The 18,167-nt window shown below is 55.5% G+C and overlaps 1 protein-coding gene across 3 annotated transcripts; it reads right to left on the bottom strand.

Moving 5' to 3' along the window:
* Positions 1 to 3,113: 3,113 nt before the first annotated feature.
* TNIP2 (TNFAIP3 interacting protein 2) lies at positions 3,114 to 17,712 on the bottom strand. Of its 3 annotated transcripts, XM_039838282.1 has the most exons (6): positions 13,886 to 14,276; positions 7,645 to 7,932; positions 6,150 to 6,239; positions 5,493 to 5,768; positions 5,270 to 5,389; positions 3,114 to 3,821 (listed from the first exon to the last, which is right to left on the bottom strand). In XM_039838282.1, exons 1-6 carry the CDS (start codon positions 14,162 to 14,164, stop codon positions 3,561 to 3,563), a joined length of 1,314 nt encoding a protein of 437 aa, XP_039694216.1. In that variant the 5' UTR covers positions 14,165 to 14,276; the 3' UTR covers positions 3,114 to 3,560. The 3 variants fall into 3 exon arrangements, with proteins under 3 accessions (XP_039694216.1, XP_039694215.1, XP_039694214.1); XM_039838281.1 differs by lacking the exons at positions 3,114 to 3,821; positions 13,886 to 14,276 and adding an exon at positions 17,592 to 17,712 and having other exon boundaries at positions 3,908 to 5,389; XM_039838280.1 differs by lacking the exon at positions 3,114 to 3,821 and having other exon boundaries at positions 3,914 to 5,389; positions 13,886 to 14,291.
* Between the last annotated feature and the right edge of the window lie 455 nt (positions 17,713 to 18,167).

The following is an 18,167-nucleotide window of genomic DNA, read 5'->3' as shown; positions in this document are numbered from 1 at the left end:
GAAGACCCTGTTTCCGATGAGGCCACGTGCAGAGGTGCTGGGGGGTTGGGGTTCGGCATCTTTTTGGTCAACGTGTCTTTCGAAGAGCTCCAATTCAATCCGTCACAGGTTTTTTAATTTGCTTTTCCAGTTGTTGCAAGTATACAGGAATATGTTTTCACATATCGACTTTGTGTCTTGGGATTGTCAAATTGATTTACTAATTATAAGCCTTTTCTTAAGATCCCCTAGGATTCTCCACATACAATCATGTCATTTGCAAAAAGAGAATTTTATTTCTCCTTTCCTAGATTTCTGTCCCTCTGTCCTTGCCTTATTGCGCTGGGCTGAAGTGCAGTGGGGACAGTGGGCACCTTGCTTCGGTGTGGGCCAGGGACAGCGTTCCCTGTTGCACGAGCGATGTTAGTGGTCGGGGTCTTGGACGTACGCCTTCCTCAGACTGAGGAAATTACTTCTGTTCCGAGTTTGCTGGTTGTTTTTATGAGCAGGTGCTGAATTTTTTCATGTGCCTTTTCTACTTCTCTTGGGATGATCACACAGGTTTTCTTATTGTTATGGCGAGTTAGTTAGTGGGTTTTCTTTTTCATGTCAACCAATCTCGTATTCCTGTAGTAAAAATGCCAGAGTTATGAGGTATTACCTTTTTTATATTGCTGAATTCAATTTGTTAATATTTTGTTTCAGACTTTTGGTCTGTCATCGTCTTGCCTCGTCTTTCTTGGGTTTTTGTGTCATGAGTCAAGGAAGCATTCTGTTTCCTGAGTATATGTCAGACTGTTACATCTTTCTTAAATGTGTGGAAGAATTCACCGGTAAAGTCATCTGGGCCTGTAATTTTCTTTGTGAAAGATTTTAAATTACGCATTCAATTTATTTAATGGATATAGAGCTATTCACATTTTCTGTTTATGTCAGTTTGGTAAGTTGTGTTTTTCAAGGATTTTATCCACTTCATCTAAGTTGTCAAATGCGTTAGCATAAAGTATTCATAGTATACTCATGTTATCTTTTTAATATGAGATCTATAGCGATGTTCCTCTTTCATTTCTGATACTAGCAGTGTGTTTTTTCTTGATCAGTCATGCTATAGGGGTTTATCAGTTTAATTACTATTTAAAAGAATTAACTTTTGGCATTGTAGATTTTTCTCTGCTTTCTAGTTCATTGATTTATTATGTTCTTTTATTCTTTCTTCCCATTTTCTTTGGGTTTAATTTGCACTTATTTTCTTGGCTTCTTGAGATGGGCACTTGGATCACTGAATTTCAACCTTTCTTCATTTCTAATATATGCATTTGGAGCTATGAAATTTCCCCTAATCACTGCATTGGCTGCATTCTCTCATTTTTTTTAAAGCTGTATTTTCATTTTCACTAAGTTAAACGATTTACTAATTTCCATGGTTCTTTCTTTGCCCACGGATCATTTAGAAGTGTGCTGGAAACTTGATAGTTACCTGTTACGAAGTGGTTTAATTTCGCTGTGGTCCGAGAACATCCATTCACCGAGTCCGTTCTGCGGAACATGTTGCGACTTGCTCTGTGGCCCACGCATTTGTCTCTTTGGTAAGCGTCCCATGCACCCTTACTGTAGCCTTACTGGGTTTTTTCCTGCTTCTCTTAGTTCCCAAGAGAAGTATGTTACAATCTCTGTGATTATGCCTTTGTCTAGTGCTCCTTTTGCTTCATAGATTTTTAAGTTATGTTATTAGCTCTATGCAAATTTAGGAATGTTACATTCTCAGGTTACCGTTTTGTTATCATGTAATGTCTCTTCCCAGTAGTATTTTTTCTTAAAGTCCGCTGTGCGATAATCATGCAGACACTCTCGTTGCCTTGGCCAGCGTCAGCACAGAACATCTTCTATCGTCTCCATTCTGTGTTCTTATATTTAAAGTGCATCTTTTCTACTGAGCATATCGGTGGGACTTTCTTACTGTCATCCAGTGTGACGGTCATTGCCTTCCAGTCAGCGTTTGGTCCATCTGTTTTTAATGTCACTGGGGGCACGGCTGGGCTGGGTCTGCTGTCCTGACCGGCTGGATTGTCTCCTCTCTCCTCTCTCCCTGGACTTCTCCTAGCTTGTCTTGCTTTGGGTTAATAAGGACATTATTCTTCTGTTCTAACTTCTTAAATATTTTTATTATTATTTTAGTGGTTACTCTAGAGATCATATTATTCCTTAATCCATTACAGTCCATCTTAAATCAATGCAGAAACCTTATAATTGCGTAAGTTTGACAAACCCTCAACTCCCCCACCTCGAGAGCCCTGTGGTCACGTCTGCATGTTTTAAAACCTTGAGACGTTGTTTTAAACAGTCAGCATTCGTTCATATTTACCCATTCCTGCATTCTTCATTCCTTTCTATACTTGTTTTTATCCAGAATAATTTCCCTTAGCCTGAATAATCTCTGTAGTTATTTCTTATGGTACAATCTGGATATAAATCCTTTAGCCTGTATCTGGAAGTGTCTTCATTCGGCCTGCACCCTTCACGCCTGGTATTTCTATCGCACACTGGACTCGTGGTCAGTCTGTACGAGGCCCCCTGGACCCCGGGCTGTCCCAACAGCACGTGTGTCCCTGCTGGGCTGCCCGGAAGCTGTGTGCTGCTCGAGTTTGTCCTAGGATGTCAACTTCCTCCTCAGATGTGGCCCTTCCAGGGTCTCAAAGAAAAACCTGAGATGTTTACAAGCCCTCTGACCTCGCGCCTCAAGTTCAGAACCGTCACCCTGCAATGGAGTCGCTGAAATCTGCTCCCAGCCGTCGTTCTCTGCCCAGGACCCTCGCAGCCGCACGCTCGGCACACCTCTGGGGTCAGCCAAGGGTCCGAGGGGTCCCCCTTCTGTGGCTCCCTTCTCTCTGGGACGTCCCTCCCCCTAGTGCCAGCACACGGGCGTCTGCAGACGTCCTCTGACTCGAGGTGAGGCGGGGTCTGTCTGCACCTCCCCCCCCAGACCGATCTCTTCCAGGCAAGAGGGACAGCAGGTGCGCCTATCGGCCCCCTGGGCGGTGGCCAACGGGAGCGTTTCTCCGCCCCAGCTGGCCTGACACCGGACCGACAGAGAGCTCTGCACTGCCCCGGGGCCCAGCCCCAACGTGACGCAGCGGTCGCGGTAACAAACATTTATTACAAAAATAAGTGACTGTGGAGTTAATGTGCTCCGGCCTCTGGGCACGGGACAGATACTTCCAGCGCGGCCTACCTCACAGCAGGCACAGGGCTCTGCTGTGGCCACGACGGGTCCTGACCATCGAGCTCTGCGGACCTGGCCCCGGGCTGCGGCTTCCACCCTGGGAACCAAACAAGGCTCCCGTGGTGCCCACCTCTTCCCAGGTCACGTTGGCCTGCAAGTGTTCCTGATGGCCTGGGGACCCAAACTCCACGAGAGGCAGAGCTGGGCCTCCCAACCCCCACCCAGCCTCCGGCCCACTGGACCTGCCCTGCGACCTGGTCTGTTCCTGGCTGGAGCAGGCGAACGGTCAGAAGCACCTTCGGCCTGTTCCGGGGGCTTGACACTGCGTGCCGAGGGTGCCCGGCCGGTCCCCTCCAGGGGCTCACTGGCAGCACTCGGCCACATGCCGGAAGAGCTCCTCGCCTTGCTCGTCACTGAAGCCCTGTAAGCAGTGTGGGCACTGCAGGTCCCCCTGGCCTCTCTGGGCCGTCCCCGGGTGCCCGCCCTCCACGGGCGCTTCCAGCCACTGGGACTCAGTCCCTGGCCGCTTGCTGCCAGGCGCCGAAAGCCCCCGAACATCGGTCTCTAGGAACTTGGCGTTGGTCCCCGTGTGGATCCGGCAGGAGCCTGGCTCTCGGGAGTCCTGGAAAGACAAAGGGCCACTCACAGGGGCCGCACCGGGGCCACTGCGCCAGGACTCAGGTTCGTCAGCCCCGAGTGGGACCTGTAGCCCTCACCTTGCTGCCTGCTGTGACCGAGCCCAAACGAGGAGGCGCTCCAGGTCCCCACACGCCCCTGACCGAGGCCCCAGCCCCAGAGGGTCGTGTCTGCCATGTCCCATGTGCCTCCTCGAAGACGGGGCAGCAAGTTCAGGGTGAGTGTGCCCTGCTCCCTGCACCCCCTCTGCAGGGCCTCCAGTGGTGACAGCGGTGCCCCGTGTGGCACGGCACACGCCCCAGACGTGAGTTGTGAGCACTGTGGCCCAGGGCTGGGACCCTCATCCCAGCTGGCCTCGGTGCCCCACTCCACGCCAGACTGTGGCTCGTCACTCACACCTTCACCACTATCCCTGGGTGTGTCACCAGGGCTGAGCAACAGCAAGTGCTCCCAGTGTTGGTGGGGCCACAGGCTGCAGGTGAGAGGGACGCAGAGGCCAGTTATTGCAAATGGCCCAGCCCCCCGGCCTGGGGCTGCCCTGGTCACTGGCCCCAAGTCACTGAGACGCTGCCTGGGGCCATCCTGAGAGCACCGTTAATGGCCTTTCAGTCCAAGGTAACACGCCACCTTGCAATCATGGCCAGCACAGAATATGCACGCCGCCCCTCCCAAGGACACGCCAGGAGGTCACTAACCAGGGGCCAGTGCCAGGGGCTGAGAGCCAAGTGTCCAGGGCGGACACCACACGGGCTGCTCGGAGCCTCAGGCACCATCCCCGCCCTCTGCACCGAAGAGTGAGAACAGCTGCCGCGCCAGGCCCACCACTGTGGACTCGGCCGTCCCAACCCCCAGCGCCCCTTGTGCAGGTGGACGCAGAGGCCACCAGTAAGGTCCGGCAGCCATGCAAGGTGGCAGCTGAGGGTCCCTGCTCAACCCTGGCACTGCCATCCCCAGGCTACCACTGCTGTCCAGTCTGTCAGGACAGAAGTTCTCACAGGGTCCCAGGGTTTCTCCGGGGGAGGAAGGGAGGAGGACTCGCTCGGTGGCTACAGAAACCAGCTCCTGAGGTTCCTGCCGGGACTGTCTGGGTCTGGGTGAGGGGGGGGCAGTGAGAGGCACGTGAGTGCCACGCGTCTCATTACTGCATCTGTGCAATGGGGTGACCAGGGTCCCCACTTTACAGCAAGCAGGTGACACGTATGAAGGGAGCTCCCAGTAGGGAGCCCAGGAACGTGCTACCTGGGGGCCAGTGGGCCCTGAGCACAGCCTCCTCTGCCGTCCCACGCGCCGTCCCAACCTCTCCCACCCACGCAGGCCCATGGGGATCGGGGAGTTTTCCGCCACCATAACTCGGGCGGCTCTCCCCAGCGGAAATCGGGGTCTCGGCAGACACGGGGCTTGCAGGTCGTGGAACGGAAGAAGCGCCGCGCCCACCTGTCTGCGGGACGCCGTGCGCTGCAGGGCCGCCAATCTCCCCTCGAGCTCCTGGACGCGGCTCTGAGCGCGCTCCCGATCCGCCCTTTCCGACGTGAAATCGTCCTTGTACACGAGAATCTGAAAGGACACGGCACACTCCGCTGTCACTAGGCCACGCCACCCCTGCCCCCAGGAGGAGGACGACCGCGCCCGTTTCGGCCGCCCCCGGCCGGCCGCGCACCTGCTGCTCCAGCATCTGCACGCGCTCCACCGCGGCGTCGCGGGCCGTGCGCGTGGCCGCCAGCTCCCGCCGCGCCGCCGCGCACTCGCTCATGCGCGCCTCCAGCTGCACGTTGAGGCGGGAGACCTCCTTCCTCAGCAGCTCGGGGGCGGAGGGCCCCGCGGGCCCCGGGGGCCCCGGGGGGACCTGCAGCCCCCTCAGCTGGGCCTGCAGCCCCCTCACGTACTCGTCCCTGCTGGCGTCGTAGCGCTGCCACCTGGCGTTGAGGTCTTCCACCTGAGGAGAAGGCCGCCACAGCACCTGTGAGCCACGGGGCCGGCCGCGCTCGCTCTGCTGTCAACCATGACACCGCTTCTCGCGAGTGGCCACGGTGTCCCCTCGTCTGCCCACAAACAGCCTCTTACGGGTGGACTCGGTGCCGGTTTTCTGCCTTAAAAGCTGCACTGGACACTAATTCCTGTCCCCCCTTTACTGATGCGTGAATTAACTAGGGATAGAAAGTGACAGGACGGGCTACGGGTGTCCTTTCAGGTGAAAAAGTCATGTTTCTGAGGACCGTGTGTATCTGCCCAAGTGGCCTGAGAACGGGGACAAGCCCTGAGCATGGACCCTGAGTTCATAAGGGGGCTTCTTCCCGAACGAATGGCAGACGCTCACGTGAGTCACTTTCTGTTTCAACAGTCGGTTTTCCTCCTGTAACTTCTCCACCGCCACCTGGACAGAGGCATCCTTGCCTGGACAGTGTGGCTGCATGAGAAAGGGACAGAGAAGACAGTGGGTCACCACATGTGACAGTCATGTGCGGCAAGAAGGAAGGAACCCAGAGACAGGTCACAGGTGCCATAGGTAGCGGTGTTATTGCGTGCGATTGAAGAGAGAGGCAAAGCAAGAAACAGTGGGGAGAGCCACGACCTCATCCCCCCCCCCACACACACACACACACACTGGGGCCAAGCCAGACACCCTTCCCCGCGGACTTGGGGGCAGGAAGCCTGATGGCACTGCACCGGACAGCGGCCGGCCGCAGAGTGGCCGTGCACCCACTCTCCTCCTTCCAAGCCCGCAACAGGCAGGCTCAACCTCAGTGATCTGTATTCGGCAATGTGCCCCCCACACATGGTGTCAGGGGAACCACGCCTGGAAGCCACACCCCAAAGCGACCCCAACAGTGGCCGGCAGACCTAGCATTTACCACTGCAGCTCACCGGATGCCGCTGACTGTTTTTGCGAATTCCCCTCAAATGACAAAGGAAGTGCGTGTCCTAACCCAGCTGGCACTGGGGAAGCCCCAGGTGACTCAGCTGAGTCCAGAGCTGGGAAATGACACTGACTGAGACACGAAATGCTGCCAGCCCCCGCTGCAGGGCCCGCACCCGCCCAGGCCGCCCACCACGTGTGGCTCCTTTCGGATCCCCAGAGGGAGCTGACGGCGTGACTCAGTCTGCCGCGCACACCGCCCTCCCAGGCCACACGTTCTCTCCTTTCTGAAACACTCGTCTTCCTGAGGCTCCCTTTTCGTGGAATCCGCCCAGGTGGGACAGGCGGCCTGGGGGTCACCGCGGTGCCAGCCCAGTGCGGCCAGGCAACCGCCACTCTGCTCGCTCGGCTCCCGATGCGCCCCCAGGACCCCCCGGGATGACCTGGTGGGGTTCCCGGTGCTGAAACCCTCCCGCCAGCCCTGCTGGAGCCACAGACCAGACGCGACCTGGCTGGGGCCCACCCGGAACACGTGCCCCGCACACCCTCACCCGGCTCACGAGGGGCTGGAGCCCCGAGGATAAGCAGGTCTCCCCGTCACGGCAGGCCGTGCTGCCGGCCCCGACGCGCCCAAGCCGGCTTCAGAGATGGCAGCCCGCCTGGCTCCCGCGGACGCCGGGGCCCAGGAAAGCTGCGCTCGCAGGCGGTTCGGGGGGCTGCCGCGTCCTCCGCTACGGCGGACGGGACCTAAGTGCCTTGTCTCCTGGGGGCGGCTGCTGAAGCGGGCCGCCTGCTCTGTCACACTTTGCAAGTTCCGCCACCCTGCAGGACCCACTGCATGGCGGGCTTTGCCTCGTCCGTGGGGACGGAAGTGGGTTCCCGAGCTCTGTGATGCCGAGGGACGCCGCCCCACCCCAGGACGTCCCCACTGTGACCTGCCTGCACCGCGTCCTACCTCAGGGCTCCTCTCTCGCGCGTCCCCCTGCACGTGCTGTCGTTCATCCAGACACTTGACCAGATGCTGGCACATGTGGGCGGTGGCGGCCAGAGTCCTCCGCAGCTGCTGAGTCTCGTCGGCCAGCGAGCGGCACAGAAGGACGCTGGCGGCCCGGGCCCGCTCCTCCTCGGCCACGCGCCCCCGCAGCAGCGCCACCTCCCGCTCCCGCTCCAGCCCCGGCTGGCCACGCAGCCGCTGCGTCTCCCTCTCTTTTTCTTCAAGCTGCTCAGACAGTCTCTCGATTTCCTAAGTGGAAGATTTAAAAATCAGTTACTTGATTAAAAGCCACATCGGAGACAAACTTTCATAGAGCAAAAGGAAGCTGACATGGACCGTCAGTGACGACAAACACGCACACTCGTTCAGAGGTCGGGGTCTGGAGTTTTCAGGATAAAACTCCTAAACTTCACCTGACATTGTCTTCACGAGCAAGCTCACACCTGTAGACGTGATGGGCGGCCCTTCCAGACACTCTTGATGGGAAGGGTAGAAACCCCACTGTGGCCGGTGGCCCCCAAAAGGTATGTCCCTGTCCCGCATCCTTGGGAATGTGACTTTATTTAGAAATAGTCTCTACAGATGGAATTAGTTAGGATGAAGTCAAACTGGGCTGAAATGGACCCTCATCCAGTGCCTAGTGTCCTTGTAAAGAGAGGAGCTTGAGCACGTGACAGGAGGCCGTGTGAAGACGGAAGCACAGCTGTGAGCCCAAGGACGCCCCAAGGGTGGCAGCCACCCGATGGCTGACAGAGGCTGAGAAGGACCCTCCCCCAGAGCCTCAGAGGGAGCCCGGCCCGCAACTCCCACATCTCAGGCTTCTGGAACTGTGAAAGATTTAGTTTTTGTGGTTTTAAGCCCCCAGTTTAGCCACAAAGGTACTTATCACTGCAGCTCTAGGAAACAAATACACGCACCTGCAATTACTTCTTTAAAAAAAAAAAGTACTTAAAATTACAATTTGCTCTAGTGGCCCTAATTTCCCATTTTCAAAGCTCCGGCATAGACAGCGCCTCAGGGAGGCACAGCAGGGAGAGCAGTCTGTTCCCCCTGAGCTTCCTGGGGAGGAAGTGGAGGGAAGAGGGTGTGGCCCCTATGAGCAGGGACCAGGGACTTCTTAGCACTTCTCAGTGAAATGAGAAACTGGGCAGTACTACTAAGGGACCCTGAGTGGTCATTCCCTTAAATGTTTGAAAACAAAAACACGCACAAAATTCAAACATACGGAAGAGAAAACGAAACCTTAAATTCCGTTCTTCCCACCGGCCCCTCCTCCGTCTCCAGCTCCACTCTGCAGAGGCAGCTACTATTCACTCTGTGGCCACTAACCTTTCCAGAACATTCTAAGCACCTAGAACACATGTCTCTACACAAATGGGTCCTACAGCAACGCTGTTCCTTGCCTTGCTTTCCCCTCCTTGGCGAGGGACCTTATCCCACCTGCCTCGTCCTTACTGGTGGCCTGGGATTTACACGTGGATGGATGGATGCACAGCTGCTTCCTGTCCTCTGCAGACACCTGGGGAATGCCCGAAAGTCGCATGGCTGGGTGGGCCAGACAGTGGGGCCACCCCTGCACACAATTGCCCTGTGCCTCTGTGATGGCCTGTGACCACATCACCTGACCAAGTGCCCCGCAAACCTGGAAATCTCGCCCCCTCTCTCCAGAAATTTCTAGGTGTCCCCTCGTCCCCACTTTCCTTGGATGCCACATCCAGACCCAGTATGATGGGGCACTTACCCATGCGGGAACCGACGACGGCCGCAACATAAACGCTATAAACGGCACAGAACGCCAACTCCCAGGGAATCTCAGGCCTCGCCGCTGGTGGCGTGTGTGGTGTTGAACCTGACTGCGCAAATCCAGGCCTGTGTCTTGGCCCTGAATTTGTTTTCTTTAAAAACTGACCACTTTCTGAAGGCGTTACTAGCTGGCCGAGGGCCCTGTCCCACGTCCTTACTCTGGACAGCGCAGCAGGAGGCTGCCCCACGGCCACCCCTCACCTGGCCCCGTTCTCGGCTAGCCCTGCAGCTTTGGTGCTGGTGGGATGGAGTGCCTGGGTCGCCAACCCGTTTGCCTCGCTGGCCCAGCCAGCCTGGTGACCGCGCCAGGGGCTCGGCCGTGCGCAGAGGAAACAGTGCCAAGGAGAAGTGCCCTGAGTGCACTGTCATCACATCTAAAGTTTTCAAACCAAAATCTGGTTTTAGCAGCATGGCAGAAACGTGTCTATCTGATGCTGAAGTTCACTCAGCGTAAGTACGTCTATGTGTAAAACAACACCCGCGTATATACAAACATGGTATGAGTGCAGACGGGAATTCTAGAGATGACAGTACCGACGAAGGCTGGTCTCCTGCGGAACTTCTCAGTGCCCGTGGCGACCTCGGCACGGGCGGCTGAGGCTGAGCCTCGCGCACACCCAGCCTGTGGTCCCCGCGCGCCCGAGGCGGCTCCCATCTCCTAAAGCTGGAGGAATGTGGTGGCTCATCCGTCAAGTGCCCTTGTCCAGTTAGTGACAGTTTCTTGGCTTGCACCCACAGACAGGAAGCACGGAAGTCAGCAAATGGGCTGACATCCCCTGGGAGGGCCTGTCACTGGGACCCACGGGTCCACAGCTCCAGGCGCAGGACACAAACATATAAACAATTCTATTAATAGTCTGTGGACCAGCCTTCAAAATAAGAGGCACAGTCTCTAGGCCTTCGTCCCTGTATTAGTCTGCCCGGGCCGCCATGACAAAGTCCACAAAAGTCAGCACGTGCCCCTCACCCACCGCGGCAGCAGCCACCCACGTGTTCCTGGAGCAGCCCATACCGCAGGGGCCCGGTGGACAGAAAAGAGTCCTCCAAACACCGGGATCCGTGCTCCGAGGGGCGACTGCTGCTTCTGATGACAGGTGCAGGCGGGGAGGCAGGGAGCCACTGTTCTTGCCCTGCCCCCTTGGTGCGAGTCCCTCCCCTTCCAGCCGAAGTGACTTTCGTGGGACTTAAAGGGCTGGCACCCCCTTTGTCCCTTTTCGTTTTTCTTTTTCCCATTTTGGAAGCCAGACATTAAAGACAAACACATTCGAAAGCAGCTGCAGATGAGGGGGAATCAGACAGTGACTCCGGGTGACCAGGGACAGGTGCGGGCTCTGAAAGACCTGAGGAAACCTTAAGTCAGTTCTCAGGCAGGTCCTTGGCACAGAGACACCCGACGACAAAGAAACGACAACAAAACCCTGGGAGGGAGAAGTGTCTGACTCCCAGAGATGCCACGTTATTAGACCCAAGTGTTGTCTGTAACAAAAACCACAAGGCATGTAGACAGGAAGACGTGGCCATTCAAAGGAAACGACAGAAGCCGTCCCTGAAAAAGATCCGATGGCAGGTCTTACAGACGAGGGCGTTAAACGACCGTCTTAAAGGCGCTCGAAGAACTAAAAGGTGTGGACAGAGTCAAGAAAGCAGTGTGCAGACGAAATGGAGATATGAACAGAGAAAACCTAAAAAAGTTCTGGAGCTGAAAGTACAATAACTTAAAGATCCACTAGAGAGACTCAAAGGCAGATCTGAACAGGCAGAAGAAGCAACAAACTTGAGGACAGGACAATGGAAATGATCGAGGCTGAGGAACGGAAAGAAAACAGACTGAAGAAACGTGATCGGTGGGACACCAGCGAGCAGGCCAACACATACCCAGTGGGAGTCCCAAAAGGAGAGAGAGGCAGACATGTCTGAAGCAATGACAAACCTTCCCCAAGTCTGTGAAAGATACGAATATAAACGTTCAGGAAGCTCAACACTCTCCAAGTAGATGAACTGAAAAAGACCAACACCAAGACATAAGATGATCAAACAGGTGAAAGCCCGAGACAGCCCTTTCTCCTCAAGTGCACACGGGACGTTCTCTGGCACTGACCATATGTTAGGACGCATGTTTAGGCTTGACAGATTTTAAAAGATAGTTATCATACAAAGTATCATCTCCACAACAGGATGAAGATAAAAACCAACAACAGAGGTAAACCTGGAAAACTCACAAAATTGAGGAAATAGCATACTCTTCTTAAACCAATGGACCAAAGAAGAAATTGCATGGAAACCAGAAAACACTTAGAGATAAATAAAAATGAAGACACAACATAATAGAACTTAATAGGACCCAGTGAAAGCTTGTTAAAGAGAAAATCTAGAGCTATAAACACATTTAAAAACAAGAAAGGTCACCAAGCAACATCCCTAACTTTACAACTTAAGGAATTAGGACGAGAAGAACAAACTAGACCCAGAGCTAGCAGAAGGAAGGAACTAATAAACATCAGAACAGAAATAAGTGAAATGGAGAAACCAAAAGTTGGTTCTTCAAAAAGGTCAACGAAATTGAGACTAAGAAAAAAAGAAACATGGTTCAAACTACTAAAATCAGAAATGAAAGTAGGGACAGTACTACCGATTCTACAGAAATAAAAAGGATTATAAGAGAGTGTGATGAACAACTGTACGGCAGCAAACTGGATAACCCAGATGAAATAAACTCTTAGAAGCAAAGCCTACCAAGACTCAACCACAGAGAAAGAGAAAAACTAAATAGACCTTTAACTGCCAAGGAGGTTGAGTTAGTAATCAAAAATCTTCGCCCCCCCCCACCAAAAAGTCCTGGAACTGATGGCTTCTCAGGTGAATTCTACCAAATAGTTAAAGAATTCATACCAATCTTTCTAACGTTTTTCCCCCAAAAGAGGAGGGAACACTTTCTAACTATTTTGATGATGCCAGCATTACCCTGATACCAAAGCGAGACAGAGACACTACACAAAAATCGCAGCGCGATATCCCCCGTGAACACTGATGCAAAAATTCTCAGCACAGCACCATCAAACCAAATTCGGCAGCACAGCAAAAGGATTATGCACCGTGACCAAGTAGGATTTTTTTCCTGGAATGTAAGGATGGTTAAACCTACGAAAATCGATCAATGGATGTCAATTAGATTTATTGTGGTGAATATTTCACGATACATACAAATATCGAATCATTATGTTGTACATCTAAAACTAGCATGTTTCATGTCAATTGTATCTAAAGAACAAAATTAACGAGAGCAGCAGCGTTACGGTGTGGAAACTTAAGCTGCCTTAGTTCCGGCTCGTTCTTCATCCCTTCCCCGCTGCACATCCCTCCACCCCCTTTCGCGACTTGCTTCAAGGGGTGACCACTGACGTGCGTGTGTGATCCACAGTTTGAAGGGCAAGAATTGCATCCTGACCACCATCTCTGCCTTCCTAGCCTAGTGCTAGTTAGAATGTGCCGTTAACACCATAACGTAGTAAATAAAGGTCGTCAACAGTTTGCCCCCAAACTAACTTTACGGCCACTTCCTGTGTTACTCTCTACAGACTCTGCACTCTAATTACACTGGATTAACACTTCTACGGAGCCTGGCACAACTCTGATACTGTGCACGTCCTTGTGAAATGGATGTACTGTACTCGCTATTGGCAGAGATGGAGAGACATAACCCAAGTGCTCACACACGTTCCACTCCCACAGGAAGGTGCCCATAAATGCAAGCTCAGTAAACACCTGAATGGCAACGGCAGATGCCACATCTGAGCACCAACTATGTGCGAGAGTATGCTACGTACTTTATACACGTTAAATCCTGCGTTCATCACAACATAAAACTTGCGACGTGATACATCTGTCCTACATATTTTTCACAAACGCAATAATTATTTCTACGTCTGTTTGCTCAACTAGGATACGAGCTTCGTGAAAATAGAAGTCTGCCTTTCTTGATCCTTTCTGCACTGCCAGGGCCTAGCAAAACATCTGGCAGGGCATTATGCCAGGTGAATAAGTCAGAGAAAGACCCACATCATACAGCTTTACTCGTATGCAAACTAAACAAAATCAACAAAGCAAATACACTTACAGAGAACAAATTGATGGTTGCCAGATGGGAGGGGGGGTGGAGGGCTGGGTGAGAAGGGCGAAGGGGAAACTAACGCGGGGCCAGGTGTGCCAGCGGCAGATGGTCCTACAGCTTAACTAAGCTACTGTGTACCAACTACGTTTAAATAAGTCTTTTAAGGAGAACCAACACAGACACATCCCTTAGACCCAAAGTGGACCTCACACCCCTCAGAAGCCAATACGGCCACACACCCCGTTCAAAAGCAGGGGACACACGCCCCTCACAGCCAGCACGGCGGCGCACCTGGCGCAGCGCGGCCTCCACGGCGCCGCCCTCCCGCTGCCGCAGCTGCTCCCGGAAGCGCGCCACCTGCTCCAGCAGCGCGTCCACGAGCGACGGCGCCGTGTCCCCCTCGAGCGCGGCCAGGCGGGCGCGGAGGCGCTCTATGAGGGCGTCTCGGGCGGCCAGCTGGTCCTGCAGGCGCCTCAGCCGCTGCCCGGCCTCGTGGTACAGGCCGCAGAGCGCGGCGGCCGCGCGCGGGGCGCCCTCCCGCCCGCCGGACCCCGCGTCCTCAGACGACATGTCTGCGGCCCGGACAGGAGGGCGCGCGGCCGCCCACCGATCACTTCCGCGCTGGCCTGGGCGGGCTGTCCCCCTCCCCGGAACTTTAACCGGCGCGCCCCGCCCGCCGCCGCCCGGAGCCCGGTCACGCTCAACGCTCGGCCCCGCCCCCCGCCGCGAGCCCGGCCACGCCCAGCGCTGAGGGCCCGGCCACGCCCCACACTAGGCCCCGCCCCCGCCCTGTGGCTCGCCGGCCCGCAGGCCCCTGGCTCGTCCCAGCGGCCCGCACCTCCGCATCTGAGGAGCCGTCGGAGAGCCGGCCGGGTCAGGCGAGGTATTGATCGGCCTCTGATGCAGCTACCGGTGGGAGGAAAAGGAAGGGGATCAAAGACGACCCGAGCGTCTGCCTGAGCGTGACCACCTGGAGCAACAGGAAAAGGGCCACGGTCCAAGCCTGAGCCCGGGGAGGTGCCCTACGCACCCGGGGCTCACGGCAGTGCCCGGCCGCGCGTGCCCTCGCTCCGCGCGAAAGCATTATTCTTGGAGCAGAAGGAGGGATGGGGGTTCGGCCCTCGCTTCTCAACATCCCTTTCCTTGTCTCAACTTCCCGGACCAGCTCCGAGTGTTTTTCCGTGGCTCCACGGCGACTTTCTTTTCAAAGTCCAAGTTTTCCCCACGACGATGCCCAAGCACACCTGCAGCCTTTCAAAGCTTCGCTCCCGCGCTAGCGCCGCCGCCGCCAGGCGCGTGTGCCCTGTCCCCTCTCTGTCCCTTGAGAGTAGCGTCGTGCTTCGCCCCTTGCTCTGTACCACCCCCGAGCGTGGGCCGAGCCCAGGGTAAAGTCACACAGGCTTTTGGAACCGGAGAGGTGTGTCGGCAAAGCTCGTTGGCGCTCGCTCCTCACCCTACGTCAGAGCCAGCGCCCCGCCTACCCGGGAGGGGTGCGTGGGGACCAGAGCCGGGCGCGCGCAGTGCCCGCCCAAGGTTGGGAGTGACACCTACGAGCCCGCTGAGGCCCTGGTGGAGAAAAGAAAGAGCACTGGCCCCAGAGCTGTTAGGGCTGGGGTGACACCTCGCTGCTGCTGCTTTAAGTGTACCCTGCCTGGGGCAGGTCACTGTGAAAATTAATGAAAGGAAACCTCACTAAAACGGAGTCCCCAGGCCAGAAGGGGGAGCTCTCACACAGTGCCGCTGGATCCCAGTCGCAGGAAGAACTGTCACAGGTCCCAGCTGCAGAATCCTGGACTCAGGCCTGACAGGGAAAGACGCGCAGCTGGTCCTCGGGCGGCGCCTTCCTGTTTGTTATGACGGTGATGAGAACAGGTCTCCCTGCGGGGCCACTGTCCGCGGAATTAACATCCCCCCATGTCTGTGCTGGCGTAAGAAGCTGTCTAAACTTGGGAACTTTGATGAGTTTATTTCAGCCAAACTGAAAATTGCTGGCAAGCAAGAGCTCCACGCATTGAGAAAACGCCCCGGAGAATGGCGGTTCTGCAGCTCGTTTTATCCATTAGAATGAAAGGAGGAGACGTAGCGGGGTTCGTGACATCCGCGGGGGGCAGATTAGGGGGCTGGAGGAAGCAAAGCGGGGAAGCTCTGGGACTGGAGACGAAGCAGACAGAGAGACGGCACTTCTGTCCCCCCGGCGGGTGAAGGGTAGTAATATTTGCAGCACAGAGAGATGGCATTGGGGGCAAAACAACGAAAGGGGCCGCGGTCCCCTGCTCTGGTGCGGAGGTCGCGCCTTCGAGGGGTCTGCAAAAGAAAATGACTCCAGCATTTCCAAGGTCTGTCACCTTAGATGCACTAGACAACAGACAACTTCAAAGCCAAAGACTGACCTTTGTCAAGGACGCCGCAGGCCTGGGACGGGACTGCCCGCGTGAGCAGTTAGGCAGGCGTTCTTTGCTCAGCCATCCCGTGTGGTTAGTCTCGGTCTCTGGGTTTGTAGGGCCCGCCACACGCCTCCCCTGAGCTCGTCAGGTTTCATATGTGGCCCCTTCGTTGTCCTCCTCTGTGTGGGTCCTCCCGCTCCCCAGCATTGTCCCCGTGGGAGCGAGAGTGGACGTGGGCTCGTGGCCCTGTGGCGGGAGGGCGTCCCGTCCGGGGTGGGTGCCCCCGGCGCCCTGGGCTGCCGGGCTGGACGGGCCGCCCACGGCGCTGACCGGAATGAGCGCGTCGGGAGCCGACGGCCTTCGCGCTTCATCGGCCGTTCTCAGCGCGTACGCAGCTCCCGCTGACCGGTGTTCCACCTGAGCAGGGTTCGGGGGCTCCGCTTCGAAGTTTGGTCGCGTTTCTGTGACCAGACATGCTGGCAACGTAGCTCCTGTCGACACGGAAGAGCCTGGGGCAGACTGGTTTCGCGACACGTCGTTTCCCTGAAAGTCGCAGTTTGCGGGGACCTAGTGTCGACTGCGGAAGGAAATCATCTAGGCGTTTCACCACCAAAAGGGATTTATTTGGGAAAAAGAAAGTTTTTCAATCTAATATGTGCGCACTCTGCGAGACACATGCTGCAGACACGGAACGAGACAAAGATGGAAGAGCCACTTCATGGAGGGGACAGGAAGTTAAGGGCAGGGCTGTCACACGGCTCTGTTGTAAGCACAGACTTCTCCCCGCCGGCTCTGAGAGCGCAGACAGCACAAGCGCACCTCTCACAGGCTCCTGCGGTCTCTGTCATAATCTTCGTCACTATCGGTGACAGTAAGTGAAGATTTCCCAGATGTGCTCCCTACAAGAGATCAGCTCCCCAGCCACTCAGCCAGCGAAAGACCGTCATCGCTGTGAACCCCGCTTCCTCCAGTGGACTTTCTTTCCAGACTGCCCTCCCGCCGTCCTCCCTGCCCTCCATTAAACATCCCTCTCGTGTGCTGGACTTGGCCTGGCCTATCGCTACGCTTGCGTGTCTCCAAATTGCAGTTCTTTGCTATTCCCGAATAAACCCATGTTTGCTGATAAGTGTTTTAATTTCAAGGTCAACATCCTGAACCTGTTTCTCACCTATAAAATGGGCGCCCCAGTTCTCATTCAACACACTGGAGGGCACGTGTGTTTTGAAATGAGGCTTTGGATTTTAGAGAGGTGTTCACGCTCCTGACACACTACATGGGGCTGACCTGTGTGACCGAGAGTGACGCATGTGACCTGTAGCTCAGTGACAAAAGACATGTGGCTGCTGCCTTGCCCTCTCTTGCATCGCTGGCTCTGGGGGACATTCACATCAGGAGGACAGAGGACCGTGTGGCAGGGGCTGAAGCTTCACACCAACGGCCAGCATCAGCTCGCCTGTCAGGGCAAATGAGCTGCCTCAGACCCGCCTGCTGACCCCAGCCAGTATCCTCACTGTGGCCTCGTGGGGCTGCGGGCCACCCACTAAGCTGCTTCTAAATTCTCAACCCATGGAGCCATGCGATGCGATCAACGTGTGTCGTTTTAAACCACTCACCATGTGGCACTTTGTTACACAGCGGCAGAAAACTAATAGTGCGTGCCCCAGTGTTCCCACTGGGGCAAGGGACGGCCCCCCCAAAACCGGATGCTGCAAAATCTCTGCAAAGACGGGCAGGCGACCACGATGAATGGGATGACTGTGGAGAAAAAAAAAAACAGGAAAAGCCTTACAGCTAATCAAGTCAGATTTTGCGCCAACTTTAAGAAAAACACTTTGGGCTTCCGGGGTTCTGGAGGTGTGGAGCAGGCACAGCAGACCAACAACGCCTGCCTTGTGGGGCGTTGGGGCGTTGGAAGTCAGCACAGCAAATGCCCAGTGTGCTCGCACCTTCTGCTGAAAACTGGGTGCTGAGGCAGGTTGGGGGTCACGGGCCAACGCCGCCGTGGCAGAGACAGACTCGCTTCCAAAAGAGAGTAATTGCAGATTGAGAAAACGGGGAAAGGAAGGCGGGGTGGGAGTGCGTAAGGAAACGAGTAAGGGGCTGAGACTCGGGTCGATGGCCCTGGGGACCTCGAAGAAGCAGGAGTGGAGCGGAGACAGAGCACGCAGGGCTGGCTGGGAACGTGGTAG

Source organism: Pteropus medius, unplaced genomic scaffold (genome assembly GCF_902729225.1).
Source record: "Pteropus medius unplaced genomic scaffold, Ma_sr-lr_union100, whole genome shotgun sequence".
Lineage (NCBI taxonomy): Eukaryota > Metazoa > Chordata > Mammalia > Chiroptera > Pteropodidae > Pteropus > Pteropus medius.
This window is presented reverse-complemented; position numbering and strand designations above follow the sequence as displayed.

Excerpts from the sequence above, each read along its gene's own strand:
- TNIP2 (XM_039838280.1), bottom strand. The coding sequence starts at position 14,164 with ATGTCGTCTGAGGACGCGGGGTCCGGCGGGCGGGAGGGCGCCCCGCGC. Across the intron at positions 6,240-7,644 it reads CGCGAGAGAGGAGCCCTGAG|CCACACTGTCCAGGCAAGGA; the intron begins GTAGGACGCGGT and ends TTTCTCATGCAG. Across the intron at positions 5,390-5,492 it reads TGCAGATGCTGGAGCAGCAG|ATTCTCGTGTACAAGGACGA; the intron begins GTGCGCGGCCGG and ends GTGTCCTTTCAG.